The sequence below is a fragment of the Xenia sp. Carnegie-2017 genome, unplaced genomic scaffold (assembly GCF_021976095.1).
Source record: "Xenia sp. Carnegie-2017 unplaced genomic scaffold, XeniaSp_v1 HiC_scaffold_21, whole genome shotgun sequence".
Taxonomy (NCBI): domain Eukaryota; kingdom Metazoa; phylum Cnidaria; class Anthozoa; order Malacalcyonacea; family Xeniidae; genus Xenia; species Xenia sp. Carnegie-2017.
In genome coordinates, this window is record NW_025813484.1 from 1,859,170 (window position 1) to 1,883,541 (window position 24,372).

At 35.2% G+C, this 24,372-nt stretch overlaps 4 protein-coding genes and 3 long non-coding RNA genes across 8 annotated transcripts; 3 read left to right on the top strand and 4 right to left on the bottom strand.

The window, feature by feature from the left end:
- The first annotated feature begins 948 nt into the window (after positions 1 to 948).
- On the top strand, positions 949 to 5,189 carry LOC124444615 (prolyl 4-hydroxylase subunit alpha-1-like). Its single transcript, XM_046995229.1, has 12 exons — positions 949 to 1,433; positions 1,735 to 2,063; positions 2,501 to 2,552; positions 2,820 to 2,962; positions 3,342 to 3,512; positions 3,600 to 3,670; positions 3,888 to 3,993; positions 4,143 to 4,196; positions 4,271 to 4,333; positions 4,480 to 4,548; positions 4,702 to 4,798; positions 4,873 to 5,189. Exons 1-12 carry the CDS (start codon positions 1,043 to 1,045, stop codon positions 4,968 to 4,970), a joined length of 1,644 nt encoding a protein of 547 aa, XP_046851185.1. The 5' UTR covers positions 949 to 1,042; the 3' UTR covers positions 4,971 to 5,189.
- Positions 4,062 to 4,492, bottom strand: LOC124444616. The gene is made up of 2 exons (XR_006947976.1): positions 4,361 to 4,492; positions 4,062 to 4,288 (listed from the first exon to the last, which is right to left on the bottom strand). It is a non-coding gene; the product is annotated as an uncharacterized LOC124444616 (long non-coding RNA).
- Positions 5,190 to 5,624: 435 nt separating the features above from the next.
- LOC124443583 (eukaryotic translation initiation factor 5A-like) lies at positions 5,625 to 8,251 on the bottom strand. Its single transcript, XM_046994054.1, has 3 exons — positions 8,164 to 8,251; positions 7,328 to 7,511; positions 5,625 to 6,595 (listed from the first exon to the last, which is right to left on the bottom strand). Exons 2-3 carry the CDS (start codon positions 7,487 to 7,489, stop codon positions 6,290 to 6,292), a joined length of 468 nt encoding a protein of 155 aa, XP_046850010.1. The 5' UTR covers positions 7,490 to 7,511; positions 8,164 to 8,251; the 3' UTR covers positions 5,625 to 6,289.
- A 69-nt stretch (positions 8,252 to 8,320) lies between these two features.
- On the top strand, positions 8,321 to 11,498 carry LOC124443582 (protein LZIC-like). Of its 2 annotated transcripts, XM_046994053.1 has the most exons (8): positions 8,321 to 8,514; positions 8,614 to 8,652; positions 9,019 to 9,128; positions 9,604 to 9,739; positions 9,927 to 10,025; positions 10,282 to 10,377; positions 10,541 to 10,622; positions 11,217 to 11,498. In XM_046994053.1, exons 3-8 carry the CDS (start codon positions 9,028 to 9,030, stop codon positions 11,273 to 11,275), a joined length of 573 nt encoding a protein of 190 aa, XP_046850009.1. In that variant the 5' UTR covers positions 8,321 to 8,514; positions 8,614 to 8,652; positions 9,019 to 9,027; the 3' UTR covers positions 11,276 to 11,498. The 2 variants fall into 2 exon arrangements, with proteins under 2 accessions (XP_046850009.1, XP_046850008.1); XM_046994052.1 differs by lacking the exon at positions 8,321 to 8,514 and having other exon boundaries at positions 8,526 to 8,652.
- On the bottom strand, positions 11,106 to 14,034 carry LOC124443585. The gene is made up of 2 exons (XR_006947680.1): positions 13,562 to 14,034; positions 11,106 to 12,115 (listed from the first exon to the last, which is right to left on the bottom strand). It is a non-coding gene; the product is annotated as an uncharacterized LOC124443585 (long non-coding RNA).
- On the top strand, positions 11,902 to 19,097 carry LOC124443581 (calsyntenin-1-like). Its single transcript, XM_046994051.1, has 11 exons — positions 11,902 to 12,083; positions 14,033 to 14,530; positions 14,919 to 15,145; positions 15,394 to 15,631; positions 15,741 to 16,031; positions 16,170 to 16,358; positions 16,512 to 16,678; positions 16,819 to 16,986; positions 17,188 to 17,817; positions 18,086 to 18,336; positions 18,665 to 19,097. Exons 1-11 carry the CDS (start codon positions 11,999 to 12,001, stop codon positions 18,858 to 18,860), a joined length of 2,940 nt encoding a protein of 979 aa, XP_046850007.1. The 5' UTR covers positions 11,902 to 11,998; the 3' UTR covers positions 18,861 to 19,097.
- Positions 19,098 to 23,654: 4,557 nt separating this feature from the next.
- Positions 23,655 to 24,317, bottom strand: LOC124444709. The gene is made up of 2 exons (XR_006947999.1): positions 24,251 to 24,317; positions 23,655 to 23,926 (listed from the first exon to the last, which is right to left on the bottom strand). It is a non-coding gene; the product is annotated as an uncharacterized LOC124444709 (long non-coding RNA).
- Between the last annotated feature and the right edge of the window lie 55 nt (positions 24,318 to 24,372).

A 24,372-nucleotide genomic window follows, 5' to 3' on the forward strand; every position in this document is an offset into this window, starting at 1 on the left:
TTAGAGAAATATGATAATTATCAAATATAATATATTGATTTAAAATGCTGCAAACTAGATTTTGTAGATTAGCAAAGGAAACGTTAATTTTTTAACTTTTATTACAGTTTTAAGAGCGAATAACGAGGCAAATATGAACGTATGAATGAATCCTAAACTACACCACAGTTCTTTTATTTCAACCAACAAAAATCAAGCAATTCAGCGTCTATATAAATTATGACCATAACGGGATCACATGATATTTTCAGGCGAGTATTAATCTGATTTTGAGCAAAGTATATTTCAATTTCCTACTGCAAATCTCGCCATTTAACGAAGGAAGAATGCTTCATTAAGCAACATAGTCAGATGTCGGCAAAAATGGAAGTTGTGAATGCACATTAATCTGGCATATTTGGCTGATTTCAACATGTTTGTTCTATCGTTTGACATGAAGCTGGTTGCCTTGGTTAGCCAAGTAGAAAAGATGGAAAATTTTATTTCCTTGTCCTTTTTTAATATCCAAATTTCAACTCGGCACAGTTCGTTTTTTGACGTCAACTCCTGAATTGTATCATGTAAAAAAAATATCTATTGCAGCTTCTGACCGAAGCAACGCAAAAAGGGTCAAATGGTAAAATGAAACTTAGTAACAGGTTGTCCATTGCCTCACACCTGCAGGCTTTTCATAGCAAATTAATATTTCCCACAATTAAAAGAATTTCGTGATTTAGCACTAATTGATAAAGAAAATTTGAGTAATAAATCACAGCTTCCGTGAGAAGATCTGCTCGAATATTTATTTCTAAAGTAGTTTTTAAAGGATGGCATTTGAATTTACAGCAAGTACCGAAATACCTATTTTCGAAAAGAAACATGATCTCCTGCATGTTTTAGGTTTAATCTTTTGCCATCTTTAATTGTTTGCAGCGGGTGACAGTGCAGGTAGCACTATTGCAAAGACACAAAACAGAACCTTGAATGAACACATAGGCAAAACGCAATAGGTTGGATTCGGACTCAGTCGACGTATCTGTAATACTAAACATTAAATCTAGCAATGGGGAGCATTGATTTTAGGGAAAGACGTTTATTTTCCTTGTTCTCATCAACTTTCGTTGTTTTCATGTTGCTTTTGTTGCAGTTCCATCAGATTTTTATTATAAAAGGAGAAGTTTTCTCTGCGTTTAACGAATGGGAAACGCTAATTCGGATGGAAAACAATTTTGTAGAACTTTTGGAGGATTTCATAACGACGAATGGCGAGAAGCTGCCGAGAATGGATGATTTGAAGCATTTCCTCAATGAAGTGAAGCCTCGTGTAATGGAAGCAGTGGAATCTCCGGAGAAATTCATATCTCATCCTGTCAATGGATTTTTGCTGATCAAGCGCTTTACATCTGATTGGTTGGAGATTGAGCTTATTCTGAGAAATTACTCCAGCAAAGCAGGTCTTTGCTACTAAACACTTTTATAGATTCGTTTATTGCGTGGCATTCGTCTTATTACAAGGCTACAATAAAATTGAAATCAGATTTCAGAGAGAGGATTGCATCTTCTTTGTTCAAGTCCTGGCCAAATGACACATTGATCGAAATACTTATTCGGCACCTTTTTGAGTCAATTTGCACTAGCTAATGCAAATTTTAAACTACTTGTCGTATTTAGAGTTTCTCTTGTTTATATTACTTTGTTTGATTGTCACTGCCGTAGTACTTCAGCTATTCTCAATAATTTTCCCTTCTTTTTTAGAGTTGGTTAAAAGCATCGATCTACACAGACCTTTATTTCCTCAACACCAAGACTTGATCGGTGCAGTCGAAGCCTTTTTCAGGTTGCAGGAAGTCTATTTGATAACTGCACGGCAAATCACAGATGGCGAACTGTCCGTGAACTATCCACACGTTATCATGAACACGGAAGATTGTTTCCAAGTGGGACTGGTGGCATATCAATCTAAGAATTATGCTCGCACGAAGGAATGGATTAGTGAGGCATTGAGGAAATATCAGCCGGGCATATACAGTAGTTATTTGACAATAAATTTGCTAAAGGAGTTCATTGCTTGGGGCGAGTATGAGGTCAGTTCGTGAAGGTGAAGTACTTAAAGATAACATCATTATCATTTTCTTACTCCCACTAGAGACTTGAGTTCTCCAATTTCTTTCTAAATTTGTCTCTTTGTATCAATTTTCATCAGCTGACTTCATCTTTTTTTCTCTTCATCAGTTCTTGGCAGCAATAGAGATGACCAACATATCTGCTGCTTTCTAGACTAGTCACCATAGACAAAATTTGTTGAAATTTGAAGAGCTGAACTCTAGAATCGGCTATCAGTAGAAAAAAACTAGCGCTTATTTCTTATCACACTTTCGTATCTATATTGCATTGAGTTGGACTTTGAAAGGAGGAGGAGAGAGAGTACGACCAGCTTATGAAACCTACCATCCACACAGACCAACGTAACATCTTTGTCTTACATTAGATATTCTTGATTTTTTATTTGATACTTTTGTAGACGGGCAATGTTTCAGGGGCCTTGAAACTAACAAATGAAATACTAGAAACAGGTAAACTGTGCGTTTCTAAACATTTTCTCAAAACTGCTGTGCGTTGTTGTAACTACCAGTCAAAGAGATTTTATCCCCACAGGATAAGGATTACTATTGTGTTTATTAATAGAGGAAATAAAGTAGGAAAGATATTGGGATAGGATAAGAAACTTTAAATGTGGGTACGTAACATTTTGTTCAGACCGATGTCCCATTTTGCTGACTCTCTCAGACCTCTTTAAGGCAAACCAACAAAATCTTTAAGAAAAATCTTGATTTGTGTAGAGCCAAATCATGAGAATGCAAAGAAAAACATAGCTTTTTTTGAGCTTGCAATAAAGAATAAAAATGTTCCAGTTGCAAAAAAGAAAGCAAAAGCACCATATATGGAAATCTACAGTAGTTTGTGTCGTGGAAATCACAACAAGGTTAGTTTACAATTTTTTATTTTTTCAATGAAGGGGAAGGTTATATCTCTTTGATTTACCTAAACACAGGCAATAGATAGGGAAACCCTGTAAATTGAAATGTAATAAAGTTTCACTTTGGTGAAGAAAATCCAAACACTATTTTAACATGCATGAAAGTGAAGACTTCTTATTTTGTAGTGGATTAAACTATTTTATCGTTGTGGAACTGGTGGTTTTAAGAACTTTGAAAGCCCAAAAATTTGTAAGCGGTTTATGCTTCTGTTCTGAACTAGAGAGTAAAACAGCTTTCTTCTCGCTCAGATCGCATAGAGAAAGTCACACTGCCAAGGATTTTTTTACCAGTAACACTCTTAAACAACGAAGTTTCTTTTCCTAGTCGACGGAAGAGCTTTCACAGTTAAAGTGTTACTATGACCAGAGCAGGCCACAGCTTGTTATAAAACCAGCAAAAGTCGAAGTTTTGAATATGAAACCGAGAATTGTGAAGTTTTTCAACGTCATCACAGACGAAGAGATAAAGGTCATAAAAGCACTCGTTGCAACAAGAGTAAGAGTGTGCACTAGCTAACTTTGAAATGACTAAATTGTTTTAGCTAAAAAAAATTTTTTAACCCTACTTTGTGTTTACGCTTAGTTGCGTCGAGCCACGATCAATAATTTTGTCACAGGCGAGCTGGAGCATGCAAAATATAGAGTAAGCAAAACGTATGTAGCTTAGCAATCCATTCCAGAAACTTGAAAAATAGTGGTTTTGGTAGAAAGGGATAACGACAAAGGTTTCGTACAGTAAAAAACATTCAAAGCAGTCATCATAGAGCATGTGTTGGTGAAATCGCGATTGTTAACTTAATGTATGATACCAAAGAAAAACCATGTCAAATGCTTTGTTCATGAAGACTGTATTGACTTTAACAATTTTCAGCGGATGGTTGGAAGATCACGAAAGTGACGTAGTTGATCGTATAAGCAAAAGAATTTCTACTTTCACCGGTTTGGACACCAACTTTAGTGCTGCCGAGGAGATGCAGGTAAAATTTTCATGTTACAACAATGTTAAGCGAGGCACCAAGACACCAATTTATACCCATTGGACTCAATAAGTCAGTGGAGATTTTACTACATGTAGGGGTAAGGCTGTACAGGGTTGTACATACTAATGACAGATCTTACTTCCTAGGTTGCAAACTATGGTATTGGAGGACATTATGAACCTCATTGGGATCATGCTGTTGTAAGTTAACGTACACATAAAGTTACTTTTTGTGGCTCAAACATACATATCATAAAGCAAATATTTCTGTTTAGAATCCATGGGCATCCGTTCTAAAAATAAACAAAGGCAATCGAATTGCAACTTTCCTCATTTACGTAAGTTCTTAAAGTTCTTTACCTTACATTGATAATTGACGTTGTCTAAACACATTTTTATCAGTCAGGTGAAAACTGTTTTATCCATTTTCTCGTGCAACTCTCAAAAAGTGACATGAAGCATTTTCTTTTTATTTTTGATGAAGATGAGTGATGTTGAGTCCGGTGGCTCCACTGTTTTTATAAAGGCAAATGCAATCATTAAACCAAGCAAGGTATCCAACTTTTAATATGGTCCATAGCCCTATCGTAAACATAAAATCTCACACATCAATTACAAAATCACTGTTTTGCCACAAATGAGTGGAAAAAGTCGTTCCCAAATACCAAATATACAATGTAAATTGCAAGCATCCTTTATATTTTAGGGTGATGCTGTATTCTGGTACAACCTGCGAAGATCGGGTGCAGGCGATTCTACAACACGACATGCAGCTTGTCCAGTTATCGTCGGAACAAAATGGGGTATGTGATTCCTGGATGTAAATGACATGCAGAAGCTACGTTCATGTATTAACTTTTGTTTTTCAACTTATCAGTTTCAAACAAATGGATCCATTCATTTGGTCAAGAGTTTCGTCGACCATGTGGTCTGACAAACGATGACACTGAGAGATGGGAAACAACGGTTTTTTAGTAAACGGAAGGAAATTTGGCACATCATGGTTGTACATGGATTTCGAAGAACGCAAAACTTTTTTACTTTTCGTGCACGAAAGACTTTTGTCTTGCATCAAGTGCACATAATTTGCTACAAATGGCCACAATGCTACAATTTGCTGGACGAATGGCCTTAAACTTGACAACTGGCTACGGAAAAATGATAAAAAGAATCATTAAAGAGTTGATTACTGCATACTCCATTATATTTGATTTTAAATACCAATTTTATCATAAAACGCTTCCATGAAGCCTATTTTCTAGGAACGAGTTCATATTTTCCCCAAAATGATTAACCATACAAGAACTCCTGAGTCGACTAAAGATTAAAAAATGTCTCGTTTGTTTTAGCAGTAAAAGCCTAATACTGGAATGCTGATACATGGTATACGTAGAAGCTTATTGCAATTCAACACCCACCTACATTTGTAGAACTAATATTGTGAACTAAAAATGTAGGTGGGTGTTGAATTGCAATAAGCTTCTAGGTATACCATGTATCAGCATTCCAGTATTAGGCTTTTACTGCTAATTATGGCACCAACCAAATCACTTGACTACCACAGGTGTATTATAAATTCAACATATAAAATGAATTTTAAAAGTGATGCAAAGAAGCCATATAAACACATTTACAACAATTTCAAGATATATTGCTTCGGTCTCCACAATAAATGAAATTTCTATAAATTTAGTCCTAACATTACAATAATACCTCAATCCCATCATCCTCTTCGTTTTTGTATCAAAAGCTAGAACGTTTATTCAACACAAAACTTTCACAATTCCTATGCTATAGACTTGGAAACTGGGTTTTTACTATACATTACACAATCACTTTGCCATCTTCAATGTTAGCTATTCAACTAAAAAATGGACCAGTAATACGAGCTCCCACACTGGTATCGGTATCTCATGATTCTCAACTGAGCATTCACATTTTTTTTCAACTTATATGTGAACACAACACACAACAGACATTTAATTGACATGTATATCAAGAAATCTAATAACAAATAATGATCTACTATCTTATTGTAAATCCAAACGAGCACTTGTACACAAAGTACGTTTCCAGAGAATTCACATGGAAACATTCCACAGTACAGAGTGCGAAGAGAGCATATTACAAATGTGTTTAAGAAAAGAGAAATACTAGATTAATTACTCTTGTTGAGCGTGATATGCTCTCAACTTATGTGAGCTAAATTAAAACTCAAAAAAATGAAAATCTATTGAATTGTTTTTTTATTCTTTGCAGTAAAGACAGTTGGCATGATACTGTTTTACAGCAAACTATTTATTTGCAGTGTTTTTTGTGGCAATTATAGCTTCCTCATCAACAGCTTTAAGAACAGTAACCATGAACTCCTCGCCATTCTCGTAACGAGATTTAATCTCCTTACCTAAGTCGCCTTCGGGTACTTTAAGATCTTCACGGATGTCACCCTCATCTGTCAAAAGATGAGCGTAACCATCATCAGAAATATCTACCAATGGAAAATCTTTACGACCAACGATAGGTACATCCATGTTGTGAGTAGATGGACAAATATCTTCATACTTTTTGCCATTGAAAAGATCCAGACCAACCAAATGAACCTAAATTTATTGCATATATTATATCCATTATACAGATCCAACAAAAGTATACAAGTACCGCAGCATCTCAAAAGTAGCTGCACTGGCTAGAAATTAGTGGCCTCAAAGGGTGTTCAAGTAAAGATAAAACGAATAATAACTCAATGCAAAGAAAAACAAACATCTTAAACTTTTGAGTGAATGAATAGTAGAATATATGAACTGGGATAAATAGTTTCCATTGTGATGGCAACTACCTAATGAAGAGAGTTTCTGTTTCAATAAGTTAGCAAAAATTGGTTAGCACATGTTTTTCACATGAAACAAAAAATCTTTAATTTGAATGCATAAAATCATTTTGAAGGGACTTTGTTAATGTTTTGCACATTTTGTTTTTGCTCATGTACAATCAATTCTTCAACAGTTAATGACAATGCTTTATGAGAACATTATATAAATATGCACTCAAAGATTTCTCATGGTAGATGAAAATGAAGTGAACAACAGGATAAGAAAATGGGATTTACATCAGTGCAAAGTCAGTTAAAATTTAATATGTTGTTTTTAACTCTAACAAAGGTAATTGCACTTATTCAAAACATTATCTACAATTGCTCATTTTAGATTGGAATCTAATATTTATGTAGAATATTTTAATAACATTTTATATCATCTGGCAATAGCCAAAAGCTAACATTTGTCTACAGGAAACACTTTCAAAGGAAAGCAAGATCAGATATATGGATTTTTTACCTTAGCATGGCCATGTTTTCCAGTCTTGGAAGTGGACATCTCCACAATTTTACAAGGTCGACCCTTGATCATCACATGGCCATTTTTACGAAGGGATGAACATTGAGCAGGAATGGTAGTTGATGCTCCAGATTCTCCTCCTCCAAAATCAGCATCAGCCATTGTGAATGATATAGGTCAAAATCTAAAACAACAAGATGTTCAAAACCTGACAGGTTCATTGGTTAGGATGAACACAGACAAATTACATATTTTCCACATAAAACAATACAGCAACAAATCAAAACTATGAAACCAACACATTCCAGCCGACAATAGATCAGACATAAAATTTCGAACACGCGCCTGCTTTTAGGACATTCGCTTGCCATGGGATGACTGGCATGACCAAAAGCTATCTTTTCACATAGCATTCTCAATTAAAGCAACTTAATGCATTGAATGTATTCTTACAGAAGATCAATAGATAATACATAACAGTTTCAACAGTGGCCGCATAAAGCGGTAACTATTTGAAATACATCGCTAAATGTAACATTAGAGTATCAGACAGTCTCATCTCTAATACACGGCTTGTGTTTCTTCTGTATAGTGCCTAAGAATGGAACTTACATTAATTCACTAATAAAACCACATGAATTCTACAGAACCGAATGGTTCGCATACATTAATGAATGGCCATGGAATTGATCAGTGCTTTGTCAAAAAATAGTTATTTAAGGGAAATCAAGAAGCATAAATAAGACATAGTTATAGCTACAAAGCACATCATAGAGCCATTGCCATCTTTGACGCATTAAATATTTCACTGGGCAAAATATAACAGATTTTCTTACCTCAAATTGGGAAATATTATATTCCTGTTTTACGCAACGTGGGGAAAGGAACGCCACGAGCTGCCGCGGGTATGTAAGGCAATGACATCTTCCTATTCAGGCTCAGGCTGGTAAACCTTAAGGCTTGTAGTTGGGTGTAGCGAGGAATTGTAGGCAACCTGAATAACACTTTCACTTCTCTGATCAATATCCGATAAATACTTGGTCAGTATTAATTGTTATTTTGCCTCTCAGAAGTAGGATAATCTCTTCGAATGTTTGAAGAGACATAAATTGAAGTCCAAACAGAACTAACATTGAAGGAAACCTGAACCAATGAACAGATTACGGTCGAGAGTGACGACATTTTCCGTAAGTCCACGAAGACGAACATGTAAACACCACTGATAAATATCAATTACACCATCGGTAAATATTAACCATCGTGCGTTTTTTTATTCTTCCGTCCAGGAATAATCATCATCTGTATCAAGTTTGGCTAATATAGAGGTAGAGAAAACGATGCTTTTTATTAAATTTGCCGTAATTCCTTTACACGAAATACTCTTTCATCGTTTTGCCTTTTCAGTGACAATGAAACACGTGTTCTCATTAATGTAGAATATCAACTCACAAATTTAGCTTATGGTGCAAATTGCAATGAACAGATCAACAAAAATAATTATGTTCGTTGAAATTGTTTATCAAAGCTTGATTTTGCACTATTGATGAAAGCAAAACTCTATGTACAAAGTTGAGAAAATCTTTATTGTTCTGCGTTCGTGTTCACCCGTTATCTTCATGTTTCTAGGTGTTTTGTGTTCATTCACTGTCAAGTTTCAATGTGCAGTTCGATAACTTGTCTAAATTGCTTAGGTTTTATTTATGGCATCACGTGGAAGGTCCGAAACTGAAAAACTGAAAAAAAATCTGGAAGATCAGCTTGACAGATTAATGGTCCAGTTATCTGACTTAGAAGAATGCAGGTTGGTAGATATTGCATTTATGTTGTCAAATCATGTTCAATTTTTGCAGCATTCATTTTTGCTTATCACTTATCCTTCATTTAAACAAGTATTGAATGTTGCAAAACTTGGATAAATGAAATAGTTTCAACAGTTCATATGGTGCAAAGATTATTTTTTATACCATTTGCCTTTGCAATGAGCACATATTTATATTCTCCAATAAGAGTGGTTTTAGCAAGAGAATCTTTTTGCTGTCTTTAAGAGCAATATATACATTCCTCAAAATCCTGTTTTTGAAATTATTTATGCATCATGACATGATCACAAGAACTATATTACACTTGCAAGTTATGAATTTCATTAGAACAAATACATTTATAAATACATATTTTAACTTATTTAGGGATAAGAATATCAGGAAACTGTTCATTTCAACTTGATTTGTGAATTGAATCCAAGTTATAACTGTTGGTAAAATTCACATAATGTTTAGGGAGGATTTAGATCCTGATGAGTATGAGGAAACAAAAAAGGACACTGTAGATCAATTGAAAGAATTCAAAGAATCACTTGTTAAATTTGCTGCGGGAAATATGACATTGGTTGATGAAATTAGTGCTATGCAGCTGGTAATGTTTCATTTTTTTCACGTACAATCATATTAACATTACTAAGGATTGATATCTTGCTTCTTATACTTGTTGCCCACAAGAAATTCACCCAAGCACTGATTTATTTGTTATGTATCCAGAAAAAATACCTAGATCAACTCTTGGTAAATGAATCATGATGACATTATGATTTGTGTTTTTAAAGGCAATACAGGCAGCTATAAGTGATGCATTCAAGACTCCAGAAGTGATTCGCATGTTTGCCAAAAAGCAACCAGGCCAGTTAAGAAACAGATTGTCTGAGGTACTTTCAGGAAATTTGATACCATAGTATAGCATCTCACTTCAAAGAACAGCAGGATTTCCCTATGTACACTAGATAGCCATATATGATTCTATATAGTTTAATGACTGTATAACAATATTTCACTCTATTAAATTTAAACTGTGATAATCTTTTAAAAAAATATGTGGTAAAATAACTGAATTATTGTACCTTCAGTTGGTAGTCTTTTTGCCACTACTAGATTGAAAATATTTACTTTTCTTTTAAATTGTAGCTTCAGAGAGATATGAAAACTGGTCACATTAGTGAAGCTGTGTACACCCAACAAGCTGTTGAAATGTTAACAGCCTTGAAAAAGCTAGGTGAAACGGTTAGTTCCATGAAGTTGTTCCAAAGCTTGATCTTGTCTATTCTTTGCCTTTTTTATATAGGAAACTATTGACTATTTCTTGTCTATTTTCTGGTGTGTTCATTCCTTGTGTGTGCTGTTTTTTCTTAACATTAATCTTTTGTTTTCTTGCCTATTACTATAGTTAAAACCTGGCGAAGTTGAATTTCTTTCAAAAAACACAAATGCAGCGTTAAGCGAGTTTGTACGAGTTTCAGAAAGTTTGGGTATGTATGATTGAATTGTCGTATACTTTTTATTGTTACAGACTTTTCAGATCAGATGTTAGCTTGCATTGTAACATTCAGGGTGCAAGTGTTGAGCAGTTAAATTCTTTAGGAGCTAGCCAATACTTTTATTGGAAAGTTACGCTTCTAACTTACAGAAGAATGGGTAACACAGGTGAACAATAAAATGTTTCCTAAGTCCAAACTAAGTTTAGGCAAAATCACAGTTCATATCAAACATTGTTTTTTCCATAATGAGGCCAGAACTGTTTGTTGCAATTAAAGTCTAAATCACCTTGGATATATCACATGTTTGATTAGCTGCTGTTTGTGAAGGAGCTATCAAATTGAAAATCTGTGTTATTAATTTTTCTAAAGTTTGAACATTTGAGTGGATAGAAATGGTGGATAATTTACTTCTACATGTGGTTCTTAGTCTCCATGCTTGAAGGTACCTTTGTGCTGAATTTCTGGAGATTCTAATTCAATTACATTTCCATTTAATGGCTATTAATCATTGATGAATGTTCTTCTAAGTTTGCTGAGCTTTCTTGTAAATTGTTAGTAATACTAACTCTTTTTTTTCACTGATAGGCTCTGGTGAAAAATTACTTGCTGTGGCTGGTTCACAGGTGGAGCAGGCTCAACGATGATTTTTTCTTGCACACCTGTGCAGTCAGCACCCTGCAATTTCACTATAATCAATTTTGCCTATTTATATTGTAAAGTAGTGGTTACAAACCTACAATAGCGATTTAGAAAACACTTTTGTTCATGCTAGAATATGAACAAGGATACAATAGCTGTTTAGCTGTTGTGTTGTAAATTGTGAATGAATAAATATCAAGTACATAGCTCCTTACTTTTTTAACATAACCACTACAGTCGTGGTCTATTTGTTGGTCAGCAGCACAAAGAACAGAATAATTTGGAGGCTTTTTGTGCATGGGTAAAAATCATCTATGTGCACCTCTGCAAGCGTGGATCTTCTCGTTCCTGTGAAAAATCATCCTTGAAATTTGTGCATTTTATGATGCACACAGACAAAACCTCCGAAAGACTGATATATTCAACAATTGACATCACACTATGGTGGTGTACATACTGTTCATGATTAAGGCGTACGTTATCACTTTAAAATTTAATTAAATTTAGGTGTAAATACGTCGTTACTTGTGTGATGGAATTTTACTCAGACCTTGTTTGAATGTTCCTATTTTCCCCTTTGTTTTAGCATCATTTGCGTTAAGGCGTATCTATCACGTGACCAAGTTATAATTTGACGTAGTTAATTATTCACCGAGTTAGTGAAAAGCTATCGCATTAAAACGACAAGTACTACACTTACATATACAAGGAGGAATTTCGCTCGCTAAATGATGAGAAGAATGAAAATTTCGTCTATAATATTGTTACTTTTTTCCTTCTGCTTCTTAGCTTCATTTGGGAGAGACTTCAAAGGTAGGTTTCTTCACGTAAGGTGTTCAATGTGCCTGTTGGGTATAGTGTTCTGACTAAATTCCATGGAACGAATATGACACAATTCGTTGTGTTGCGATCATTTTGTATATTATTTGTGACACTTTCGAACTAGTCTGGATTTAGAATGTTTTCATATACGTAAATTATTGTATTTTTTGTTAAATTTTCATCCATAAGTTGTGGTAAATATATACTGCATGTTATCCCAAAGAAACACAAGCCTTATATCAAAATAAATGTTGAGCTCAAATATCTGCTTTGTTTTGTCTATTTTTGAAATAGTATCGATTATAGAATTTTCATTGGTGCTTCTGCTGCTGCGTTCCTGATTCAGTGATTCTCAAAACTTTATTAAAAAAATTATAAGCTGCTTTACTCAGCAATTTTTTATTGCTCATAAAGGGTAAATTTATCATTTCTTAATGCGGCTTTTGTGGCCTCTTCTATAATAGAACATACTTGTAGATATATTAAGTGATTATATACAGGTGAAATATTGAAACCCATATTTTTCCTTAAGTATTGTGTTTATATTCATGCGGCGTTACTTGGGAAGAAAGTTAATTTAATGTTTCTTATAACATGGCACGAACGACGAATTATAGTCATTTTCTGCAATTAAGATTTTAATTTTCCTTGAAACTACTAGAAGTGTCGCAATTGGTGAAATAGTTACCTACTTGCTGATGTGCGATCGTCGTGCGTTTACCTTATTACTCTTATAACAGTTATACAATAATTCTGTGTTAAAATTTGACCATATGGTGTAGCAACCGTTTTAAACTTAGCTCTCATTAAATGAATATTGCTGAAAGAAGGTGCCGATTGATATGTGTGCGGTTACCGATGTCTATTTCCTTTATGACTCATAATTTGGTCATAAAGGCTTTAAAATTGTCTACTGCAGTTGTACTGCTAACAACGTTCAGCAATTTTTCAATAATGATAAATGCAGTAGCCATGTATGAGTATTTTTTTTGTGAAAATCAGTTTATTTTGTTCCCTCAGCTTGTATCCCCCATAGTTCCATGTACAAACTTTAATGAACTCATTGAAATTTGCCAATATCAAGTTTCTTTGTCGTAATTGTGCTTTGGTACATTATATCGATAGTTGTTGTAGTGGTTGATTATTGCTCAGAATTTCCCCTGCCTCAACATTTTACGTTATTGGCCGACGCCTGTGTTCGTCCATATCATCACATTTGTCTGTCGTTATTGTCTGTTATCATTGTCTATAATCACTTGGGGATGCTAAACTTAGTTATGATCGTCATTTTACATACAATAGACATGTGATCATATACTCAACAAACACGTGATTAATTAACTTATGATTTTTCAAGATATTGATGTGATGGTTACTCTATATTGCATATAGCAATGTTTGATTTATTTGATTTATTTCTCTTACTGAAAAAGTTTCCAGATCAATTCGTTTATCGTTAAATTTTATACCTCAAATTCCTCACAAAAATGAACGGTGACAGTTGATTTCTATCTTTTGTTGATCAATGCACTTTGTGTAAATGAAAAATATCCCATTGAATAGAAACTTGAGTTACTAGTCGATCTCTCTTTTCTATACTCCCAATTTCAACTGTTCAGCAAATTCAAACCATATTAGAATAACTCTTGATTGATTGTCTAATGGTATTCACGTCGAGCTTCTTTGAAAAAACAAATTTTCTCATTTGTTTGACCTTTGAACACGCTTAATCGTCCATATAAAGCACTCACGATAAAAAGCCTGTTTTGCTACATTGTACCACCAGCTTTATTCCTTCGTCAAGACCTCGGAGCGATTTTATTGAATGAATGATTTCCAACGCTTGTTATTGTTCTAAAACACTTGGGCTTCGTTATGGGGAGTTATTTGATGATACTGTGCGATTAACTAGCAACTGAGCAATTTTATTCTTTGTGTAGATACTTTACCAAAGTCCCTAAGATTCGAGCATTCTCGATGTGTGTTCAGCATAAAAGAAGCGCACAACATTGGTTTGACACATCATAGGCTGAAGACACTTGGCTGCGGAACCAATGGCATCTCTTTCCACGCTCAACTTGAAGGAACTCCGTTTCGAATTGATCCGTCAACGGGAAGACTTGTCTTGAAGAAGAGGTTGGATTTTATGAAGCAAAAGCAGTACAATTTTATGGTCCGTGCAGTAGCCGACAACGACAAATGCAAGAAAGAAAAAGCGATTACATGGGTTGTCGTGAACGTGCGTCAACACAACCAATATCGACCACAATTTACTGCTGATAAATATTACTGTCGTATACTGGAGGAAACAAGTCACATAAAAGTTTTTCCTCCGATCAATGTCACCGATCGTGATCCTGGACCTGCTGGAAAGATCTCACAGGTTCAGGTTCGAGAGAGCAACGAACCTTTTGTTTTAGAGCTTGATGAAACCACAGGTATGTCGAGAGAGAATGGTTGTGTTCAGTTTGAGATTAAAACCTTTCGCTTTAGCAATGCACCTCTAAGCCTTGAGATTGATTATCACATAATGTATTCGAATGGTGTTTTTCTGCTTGTCGAAATAGTTTTGAATGTTGTTGTTCTCTGATAAACCAGAATTAAATCGACGGGTTTTTCACTGGAAAAGCAACTTTTTACAATACGGGTGAAGTTGAAAATTAGCTTTGGTTGGGGCTCCACATCTATGAATTTTATTATTCTTTGTCAAGTAGCAGTAGTTGTATTCCAGTCGTTAAAAAATGGCGAATGCAGCATTTGTTGGCTCACCTGGTAACTCCAAATTTATTTTCAATCTTACATTTTCTCGTTTATAACGTCAATTAGGTGCAGTGACAGTCATGCCAACGCCAGGTTACAAATTTGATTCCACCCGTATGTCATCGTACAAGTTCTCCCTGCAGGCTTGGGATGGGGGTGACCCTCCTCGCAATTCACGTCCAATAAAGATGAATTGTATTGTCGTGCCTCAGAACAGACATTCTCCCGTTTTCACCACGAACACGTATATTGGTCATGTAAAACAAGGGAAAATCAGCTCGAATATTGTTCAGGTATTTGGACGTTATTCAGTTTGCCAGCCGTTGAAGATAATGAGCATCAAAGGAAAATTCTGTTTAGTATGACTTAGGCAGTATCCATTTTACCTGAGTATCTTTATTTCCCGAGAAATCAGTGTGCATGAATGATAAGGTTGATGTATAAGACCAGCTATTCTTCCTAAGCACGAACATATTCTGTATGAATAATTTGTCCAAGTATGACCGTCTGTTTTCTCTAACTTGGTAATCTATGTGTTTAGGTCAATGCAAAGGATGCTGACACAGATAAAGATTTTGGTAAAATATGCGAATACTTCATTCGTACTTCAGACATGCCATTCAAAATCAACAAAAAGGGTGTTGTCAGTCTCTCCAAGCCTCTTGGTCCCAGTTCTCCGGATACATTCGTCTTCACAGTCATGGCTAAAGATTGCGGTGGAAGAATGTCAGAAGAGGCTACTACAGTTAACGTGATTGTTGACAAGGAATGCTCTCCAGGTTGGTATTAGAAATCAGAGTTTCAATATTTTAGTTCTCCATAGAAGTCTAACAATGTGTTAAGGAATTTTAAACGTCCATTTTTACAATGCGTGCGAAACTTTGCCAGGTTTCGTGGAACCACATAACAAATCACTATCACTAAATGGCTGTGAAGGAATGGTCCGAGTCACACCCGACATCCGTTTGAACGTATGTGGAGAGACTCTAAAACACGCGAACTTCTCAGCTAAAGTTACCATGGAAACGGAACACATACTGAAAGGCTGTGACCGCGAAACATACGAAGCATCTGGAGTATTCAAATTGTGTAACGTCAGTCAAACTGTTGATTTGTTGCCTTCTAGCTACCGTGAAGGGACATGGATGGATGGAATTATGACTGAAGAATCGATCATAGGTAAATGGTGCTATGGAAATCAATGTAAGATTAAAATGATAGATAATCTTGTTGCGCAAGATTTACTAAAGTAGTTTGAGGATTTACAAATCCATCTTAATTTCTGTTTGTTTTGAAGAGGTTTTTATCCCGTTCTAGGTGAGAACGTTTATCATTTCAACAAGATTGCTGTAAATATTCCATCAGAAGTTCTTCATTACACTGGTGAAGAGAGCATGACTCTATCTACGTGGTTATGGATGAATAGAAAGGATCAACAACAGTATATCTTAGCAGCCACGGATCCCGTGCGGCTAGATCGAAAGCACTTTGGCCTATACACTGAAGGTATTGATATGTACATATTTTTAATATGATGTCTACTTTATGCATATTGCATCATGTCATATTGCATTGTAAATGTTAACAAACTTTTGGAAGGCAAGGATGAATATCTAATGCTCTTGTATTCACTTTAAAAATTACCGCTGTTTTCTTTAGGTGGAAAGTTGGTGTTTATCCATCGTCAAGAAAATGAAGCAACGAACAAAGACACCTGTCAGTCTGTTTTTGTGTGGAAACCTGAGATATTTGACAAACACTGGCATCATGTATTGATCACTGTTGAAGGATGTGAAATGGCCAAATTATACGTTGACGCCGAGGAGGTACTAGAATGGATCATTGAAGGACATCAGCCATAGTGACAATAGCCGTAGACTACCTTTATACTTAGTTTTGTGGATATGTCTTTTGGCAAAGTTTTACAATTCGTTTGCGTGGGCATGATTTGTAGTTCTTTTTCCAGGTTAAATTGTCAAATGTGAAAGAAAATTGGCCATTGCATGGTACAAACATGGCTAAACGCATTGTGGTTGGTGCGCGTTGGTTAGGACGCGAGCAGAAGTATGTTGATTTCTTTAGTGGCTATCTCGCTGGATTGAGCGTTAACTTTGAGGAATCCGTGAATGAAAAGGTGGGTATGTTGATTTATAACGTGAGTTGGCGAGGTTATCGCAACAGTGAAAGGGGGGGGAGTGCATCGAAGGATAACTTGGATGAATAAGGCACTGTTAAACTTCTTCGGATTTGAAAAGTATTCTGTTCTTTAAGTTATACAGATAAGAACACATTCAGTATATTGATGTTGAGCAGTTGTCGTTGTGATATTTTGTAGTCAATCAAGTGCGTTTATGAATGCAAAGAGCACATCAAGATAGACAGCCCTGCTCCAAGCGGTTTTACAGTAACTCAAAAAGATCACAAAATGGTTGAGATTAATGGTCAGGGCTCACCGAAGACCTTCGAGAAAATTCTTCATGATCTCGTTTACATAAACACTCGAAGATCTCCCACCGAGGGTCGACGACCTCTACAGATCAAGGCAACTATCAACCAGCAACCGCTGCCCATGCTCAACCTTCAGGTCGCTGTTTCATCTGGTGCAAAGAATCCCATTGAATTATCTGGCGGAATGCGAAAGGTGATCAGCCTTCATGAATTGGAACGTTATGGTATTCGAATTGCAGAAAGGTTATCAATCACTGCCGACAAGTGTGCGAAGTATATTGACTCTGCTCGAATAGAAGTTGATCCACCTCTCACGAATTTTGAGTCGCTTGTCAGTGCTGGACCTCTTCTCAATATGTTGCATCTAAAGAAGCAGGTTCTTAAGGGAAAGGGCCTCGTTATTACTGGTGTGGCGACTTTGCAGCAGTACACAAATGTACTTCGAGAGATCGTCTTCGTTCACTCGGATGTGAAGCAACTCAAAGATCCATCTACAGTTGTCCATCATCGATTTAAGGTAACTGCATGTGTTGTATTATTTTTAAGAAACAGATGAGGAATCCGGAAAATATTCATGTTACAATATGGATAAATGTTTGGAGGTTCTCAGCATAAACCATTTGACGTTTTACAAGTGTTCGTTGAAATGTTTTGTTATAAGAATGCAGTTGGGTGAGTTCTGCATAAAGTTACTGAAACTAGATTAAACTGTAGCCTTTTATACAGTTTATCTTGGAGTTATATAAAGATATTCTCATGATGGATAACTGATTTTAACTTTTTAGTTCACAGTCTCCAATCTCAAAAATCGCCACGTCAGTAATGTTATGCAAACCGAACTGACTACCGACCAAAGTCCTCCACAGTATGACATGCAGCCTCTTCATCGTCCTCAAAAGGGGGAATTACGCGGACACGTGCAGAAACCATTTACTTCTTCGCCGAGTACTTCATTCTTTGTCGCTATTGGTCTCATCGTAGCTGCATCTTGTGTGTTCGTATCCATGATAATAGTGGTCGCTTTCAATTTAAACAGGTATATCCTTGGTTATGTATATATTTAAGATGTCAATTCTCCTCAATTTACAGACTATGAAACGAAATACTTTAACTACATAAATTTTTACAATAAGTCGGTCCTCATTACATAGATTTTAAGTCGAATGACAATCAAGATTACGCTTGTTCAGCATAATTATATTCTTTACATATAAAGCACATACGTTTGTGATCTGACTCTCAAACGCTATCTTGGTTTAGCAACTTTGTCCCTTATCAGACGCTGCCTTAGTACAGCAACTATTCCTTTCCCTTTGGCAACATCTTCTCTTCCGTACAGCATTATCTTCCCTTCATTTTTGTAGAAAAAAGAATGTTTATGTCGATGTTCCAGTAGAGGAGGGTGATGAAACCATAGATGAAAGCCAATGCGTTGAAGAAAACAAGAAAATGACGGTTACGGTAAATCCATTGGAAAAATTTGAGACTGAGGATCATGCAGGATCTCGTGGATCAAAAAATCCGAAGACTTTGGAATGGGATGACGCTTACATCGCTTAGAGTCCATTGCATCTTCTTATCCTTGTGTAGTTTGCTTAATGCTTTCGAATCTGTTAGCGCATCAGTTTGATGGTGCAGGTGTCTTAATATGTATTAGTTATTGACTGGAATAACTAGTTCTATAGCTTTAGTTTTGAAAGATGTCAAACCTAATTGTTTAAGTTAAAGTACTTTTTTTTTGCATCTATTTTTACGAGAGATTTGTGTATGTATTAAATGTATTAATCTTCCTTTGAAGTTTGAGGTTAATGCTGAAGTTTACTCGAATTAGATGCATGGCGGATTATTAAAAAACTTGACATGATATTTTTAAGTATATTTATCATCGAATGACGTCTGTCGGTCTTTTTCTACCTATCACAACCAAGGTAACGTACTCCCCATCCCCTTCTCTCAAAATAATTAGGAAATAGGTACGTTGCAATGACGTGTTTAGATGAAAATTTTTGAAGTATTTTTAAATTGAACAAAAACTGAAAATCTAAAAATTCTGCTCTTGTTTCTCCAAGTGGACCAAGAATCTATCAAGATAACCCTACAGTCCCCACAGCAGTTCCTGGGCATGGTTTTTTTAATCCTTAGAGCGATTCTATAAGGATGAGGCTAGTCGGTGGATGCCCATTACTTGGGATCACTTTATCTATTTTTACTAGTAACTTACAAAACAGAATGTTTACAAATTTTACTAGACTGACTTTTACAAGGTTGTTGAAAAAGATGACTTAGGAATTTTGCATCCTTGTAAGAAACTGAAACATCCGTTGTACGCAATTTTTATGCCACTTTCAGCTGCGCTATTCATTTTTTTTGCCGGTGCGTATCCTTAGCTAATCCTGTTGATCAGTGGCGTGAAAAAACCAATTTGAACATCTACCTAAGAGCTATGCTTCACAAAACTGATTAAAACATACCTTTGAACGATGAGACACCTGCAAAACAACGTAAGTACCCTACCCGAAAGAGAACCTAATGGATAGGGAACCGCCTCCCTGGGCCCTTATACTTTACTAAACGGCGTGCCAACCAATCCTGGTGTCCAAAACTGGATCACCTAGGTACCATCATGACACTCTTTACGATTATTCCTACGTTGATCTACATTAAATGTATCGATAGCTCGTCTCGCTATCAAATCATCTTCCATGCATAAAATAGATGAAGATGTCCGACTTGACTTTAAGACGAGCAAATCCATTACATCGTGAAAAATCAATCAACAAATTTTCCTGCTCTGACTCATTTTCTTTAAGTTAAATAATAGCGAGTTATTCAACTTGAACATGCCACTGTTACAACATTGATTCTGACAACTATTTAGCAAAAGTAATGCCGGGTATCATGCACCTATTCTGTTTCGCTGTTCATTACGACATATGACAATTTTTTTTTGCACATTTCTCTTGATGATGCAAGTCACTCACTTATTTTAAAAATATTTTTTAATATGCTGACTTTTTTCTTCATATTCCAGTGTTTGATACACATTTAAGGTTTGCATGGTTCAAACTTTAAACAATTCGAAAACAAAAATGGTTGATGAAGCATCATTAATATAATTTTTATATTAATAAATTTAATTTGCGCTATGCAGCTAGCATGCCGGATTACTTGCACAATCTTTTAGACCGTAATTTTCTTGCTATTACGTGCAATCTGTACTTCGGATTTCACCATATTTTGGACCGTAATTTTCTCGTTAGTTTTAGCATGCGATCCGTAGCATAGTGGCAAACGCCGCACATTAATACATACATTTAGATTTTCAATGTTTAGTTAAGAAAATATTAATATTATAATTAAATACATATGTGCTAAAATTTTGAGAATTAATACACACGGCCAAAACTCAAACAAACCCATGCTTATTTCTTTGAACTTAGGATCGTGTATCCTGGTGATCAAAACAACGAAAAACTCATGAAAACCGATATCAGACAGTTGCAACATCGGACATCCAAATCATTTGGTTGTTTTACCTTGTACAATGAGAATCTTACATTACACGACAGTTACATAAAAGCTTTGATAATATAAGACGTATCATCATTTGTAGGCAAATATTTTCACAGCAAAAAGCACTACGCCATGCACAAAAATTAATGAATGACACTAACAAGAGTCAAAAGAACAATTAACTTTGTTATACAACTCGGCAAATATTCAATCATCATCCTGTTAGTGCTGACCACCAAGATTTTAAACTAAAACACCACAAACCTGAAACGTCATCTTTGGCTTTCATCCTTCAGTCGTAGATTAACGTAATCCTCAACCTAAGATTAGTTTGACAATATCTGCGACAACCACAATGTGAGCCCACGAGAACCACGATGTAATCCACAACTACCACGATGTAACCCACGACAACCAGAATGTAACTGATCCGCACTAATCACGTAGTAATTGATCGATATATCACACCATTATAACATTGTATCTTGGCTACGAAACAATTAGATTCAAAAAATTCAAAATTAGATGACAGTTTTCAAAAGTGACAAAAATAGCGTTATCTTTGGTAAAAAGCCTTTTTAAAAATTCCAGAACATTGTCGATTGCTTTTTTCAAAATTATGTGTAATCTATGCCTAGGACTTCAAGAAAAAAACACAAAGATACAATATCTCAATTTTTTTTAGGAGATTCATAAAAGTTGAATGTTGAGCAATTTCTATTCAGGATATTATTTTCCATACCATGTAACCAGCTTTGCAGAAACTGCAAGTAATGATGAAGTGCGAAACTCGCGAGAAATGCATGCTTTTTTTTGGAAATGCAGATGGCACAATGAGAATTAAGTAAGTTTTAAGGTCAATGTCCATGCATCGTTTAGTTTTCATCTTACCTGATATCCATCCTTCATCTTGCCCCGACTACCGCAATATTAGAGATTTACTTATGCATACCACTGAGGCACACTTGGTCGAAAATCACGTGGTTGAAAATCAGTGTCATAGATTCCTTTCGACGAATCTCTTTTCATATGTTATAAATTTCAAAGAAGGAAGTCGTATAGACTTCTTCGGTTACTCTTAAACTTAGATTTCATATCAATCGTTCACAATAGTTTTGACTTGTTCATTGTCGATAATCCTTACCCCAAATTCAGCAGTTTTTTTTTAAACTGATGTAAAAAGCATTTACTTTTGTTTCACGAATAAATATCCTCCAGGGAATAGTTCTTTTAAAATCTGATGCATTTCAAAAGAAAGAAGTCTTATAGACTTCTTTATATACCAACTGTTTTTACTTATATATTTAATGAAAATCGTTCGTGAATAAAAACTTCAAGCCTCAATATAGCAAGTACAACATGTACACAACATTTACGTTTTTTTTGCATGAGTAGATTTGTTGCATGTACATTTCAAAAGTAGGAAGTCTTATAGACTTCTTTATTTGCCGTTGAACTTCCATTTCCGATCAGTTTGTTCACAAATTGTTTTTACTTACTTATTAAAGTAATAGAAAAAAATTGAAAACTTCAAGTTGCCAGTATGGCAAGTACACATTTTCTTCCAATTCAACTATTTCTTTTATCTTTGTTTCAAATTTCAACTTTAGGATACGACTTCGGTGGCATTCTTCTTGATTGCTCATAGTCAATTCTCAAGAAAAAAATTAGCATCTGTTCCTAGAAAATTTAAACATGTTTTTAGGAAAATGCTATAAAAATGGTCCATAACTTTTCACTGATTGATTTTCAAAATTTTACTCAAAGAAGCTTAGCTAACAAAACTATCTTACTGACATTGCTACCATTCGAACTCATCCGATTGAAGAGCCTGCAGCCGTCAGCACTCTTCAATGCATATACATTTGAATTCGTTTATTCCAATGTCAGGGTGAAACTTTTTGCATGTACCTCCCTCCATTCAAAGATTTTTCGGGTGTTTTTGGTCAAAAATGAATTTTTTGTATTCAAGCTGGTAAGTTTTGCATAATTTGTGCCCAGTGTTTTTCATTCATCACGCGGAATAAAAAAGGCGCCAATTAATTGAAAGGAAGCGTCCAACATGAACCAACATCAGTATATATTTTTCAAAAATCTTCAAAGTTTTTACTCAAAAGAACACTTTTTACAGACACATTTCAACCCAAAGAATAAGAAATACCCTGCTTATGGCTCATTTTGCCATACTACAACTTTTCACCAAGAATTTGTTCATATTTTTTGCATTGAACGGAAACACGTGTCGGTCGCGCAAACTTGTTGCTGAAAATATATCGAAGCACAAATACACGTTAAAAGTCGAAATATTCAACAAAATTTCGCTTTAAAACCTTCCAAACACTAGCAGTAAACAACACACTAGAGTAAAATCGAAAAAAAGACATTCAAAACATACAAACTTGTCCGGTTTTTATACTGACAAGTGACAAGGTCTTCTTGCGAAGCAAACACACCGGCGAAGACACGCGTTTGAACGCCGAATTGCACAAAAACATTCGCCCAAAAGATATACAAGTAAAACCATAAGTAACTATACATCAAATAAGGCTTTTGCCGTCGAATTTATAAACATTTGAAGTACTTTTTTAAAATTTTAAGTAACCTACCTTTCTCCTCCGAGCCTTGAGGTAGCTGACTACTGACTAGCTTCGTGAAAAGTGATTGACGTGTATTAAAATCATTTGGTGGCTCGATTTCATTGGCTGATTTTGATGAGCCATGAGAATCTAGCATTGGTATTGGTTGTATTTTTTTTGATCTGCGATTGGCTAAAATATGACATAGCTAGGATCGCAGCCCTCCCAGCTGAATGATATGGTACTTGGTGTTTTTTTCACCACATTTTTCTATAAAATAAAGATTGTTAAAAATTTTCTATTTTCATCACATGCTAATCAACTAGTTACAAATTGAGTACAGACAATTGTTTTTTTATTGGGCTTACCATATATTGGAATTCCCATATATTTGCTTTGAACATAAATAGTAGCTACATGTATAGAATTTAGAAATTATTTTGGTTGATAAATCCCACAAGAATGGATCTTCTGACTACAACCAATAGTGGGGTATTCTCTCTTTTATGTGTCCACTTTTCAAAAAGCAATTGATTTCTAAAGAAATGATGAATAATAATCGAATCAGCAACATAGCTGAACTAAAACTTACTGGTTGGTCAAGTTACTGATGAGAGAGTAGTTCATAAAATCATTATAAAATGCTGCTCAATTGATGTATAGTGGTATAATCTTTTTGGCAACACAATGACATAACAAGATCCAATTCAAATTAATAAAATAATATACAGTGACATCATGCAGTTGCAATAAAAATGTCTATGAAATACTGTTGTCTGTATTTTTTTCTTCTTAGCTAGCAAAATCGATGCAAAACTCCCCAAAGTCTTATTGCTTATAAACATGTTTATTAAGAACTACCAAGTGACCACCGTGTATGTATGGTATCGTTTCATACATCTTGACTCACTGTCACCATAGATGTGACCAACCAAACGACAAGGCGACAATTACCAACTCTAGTTACCAGTCTTTTGGTAATA

Excerpts from the sequence above, each read along its gene's own strand:
- LOC124444615 (XM_046995229.1), top strand. The coding sequence starts at position 1,043 with ATGGGGAGCATTGATTTTAGGGAAAGACGTTTATTTTCCTTGTTCTCA. Across the intron at positions 2,064-2,500 it reads TTGCTTGGGGCGAGTATGAG|ACGGGCAATGTTTCAGGGGC; the intron begins GTCAGTTCGTGA and ends ATACTTTTGTAG. Across the intron at positions 3,513-3,599 it reads AAGCACTCGTTGCAACAAGA|TTGCGTCGAGCCACGATCAA; the intron begins GTAAGAGTGTGC and ends GTTTACGCTTAG.
- LOC124443583 (XM_046994054.1), bottom strand. The coding sequence starts at position 7,489 with ATGGCTGATGCTGATTTTGGAGGAGGAGAATCTGGAGCATCAACTACC. Across the intron at positions 6,596-7,327 it reads GAAAACATGGCCATGCTAAG|GTTCATTTGGTTGGTCTGGA; the intron begins GTAAAAAATCCA and ends CAATAAATTTAG.
- LOC124443582 (XM_046994053.1), top strand. The coding sequence starts at position 9,028 with ATGGCATCACGTGGAAGGTCCGAAACTGAAAAACTGAAAAAAAATCTG. Across the intron at positions 10,026-10,281 it reads TAAGAAACAGATTGTCTGAG|CTTCAGAGAGATATGAAAAC; the intron begins GTACTTTCAGGA and ends TTTAAATTGTAG. Across the intron at positions 10,623-11,216 it reads ACGAGTTTCAGAAAGTTTGG|GCTCTGGTGAAAAATTACTT; the intron begins GTATGTATGATT and ends TTTCACTGATAG.
- LOC124443581 (XM_046994051.1), top strand. The coding sequence starts at position 11,999 with ATGATGAGAAGAATGAAAATTTCGTCTATAATATTGTTACTTTTTTCC. Across the intron at positions 14,531-14,918 it reads AGAGCTTGATGAAACCACAG|GTGCAGTGACAGTCATGCCA; the intron begins GTATGTCGAGAG and ends AACGTCAATTAG. Across the intron at positions 15,146-15,393 it reads TCAGCTCGAATATTGTTCAG|GTCAATGCAAAGGATGCTGA; the intron begins GTATTTGGACGT and ends CTATGTGTTTAG.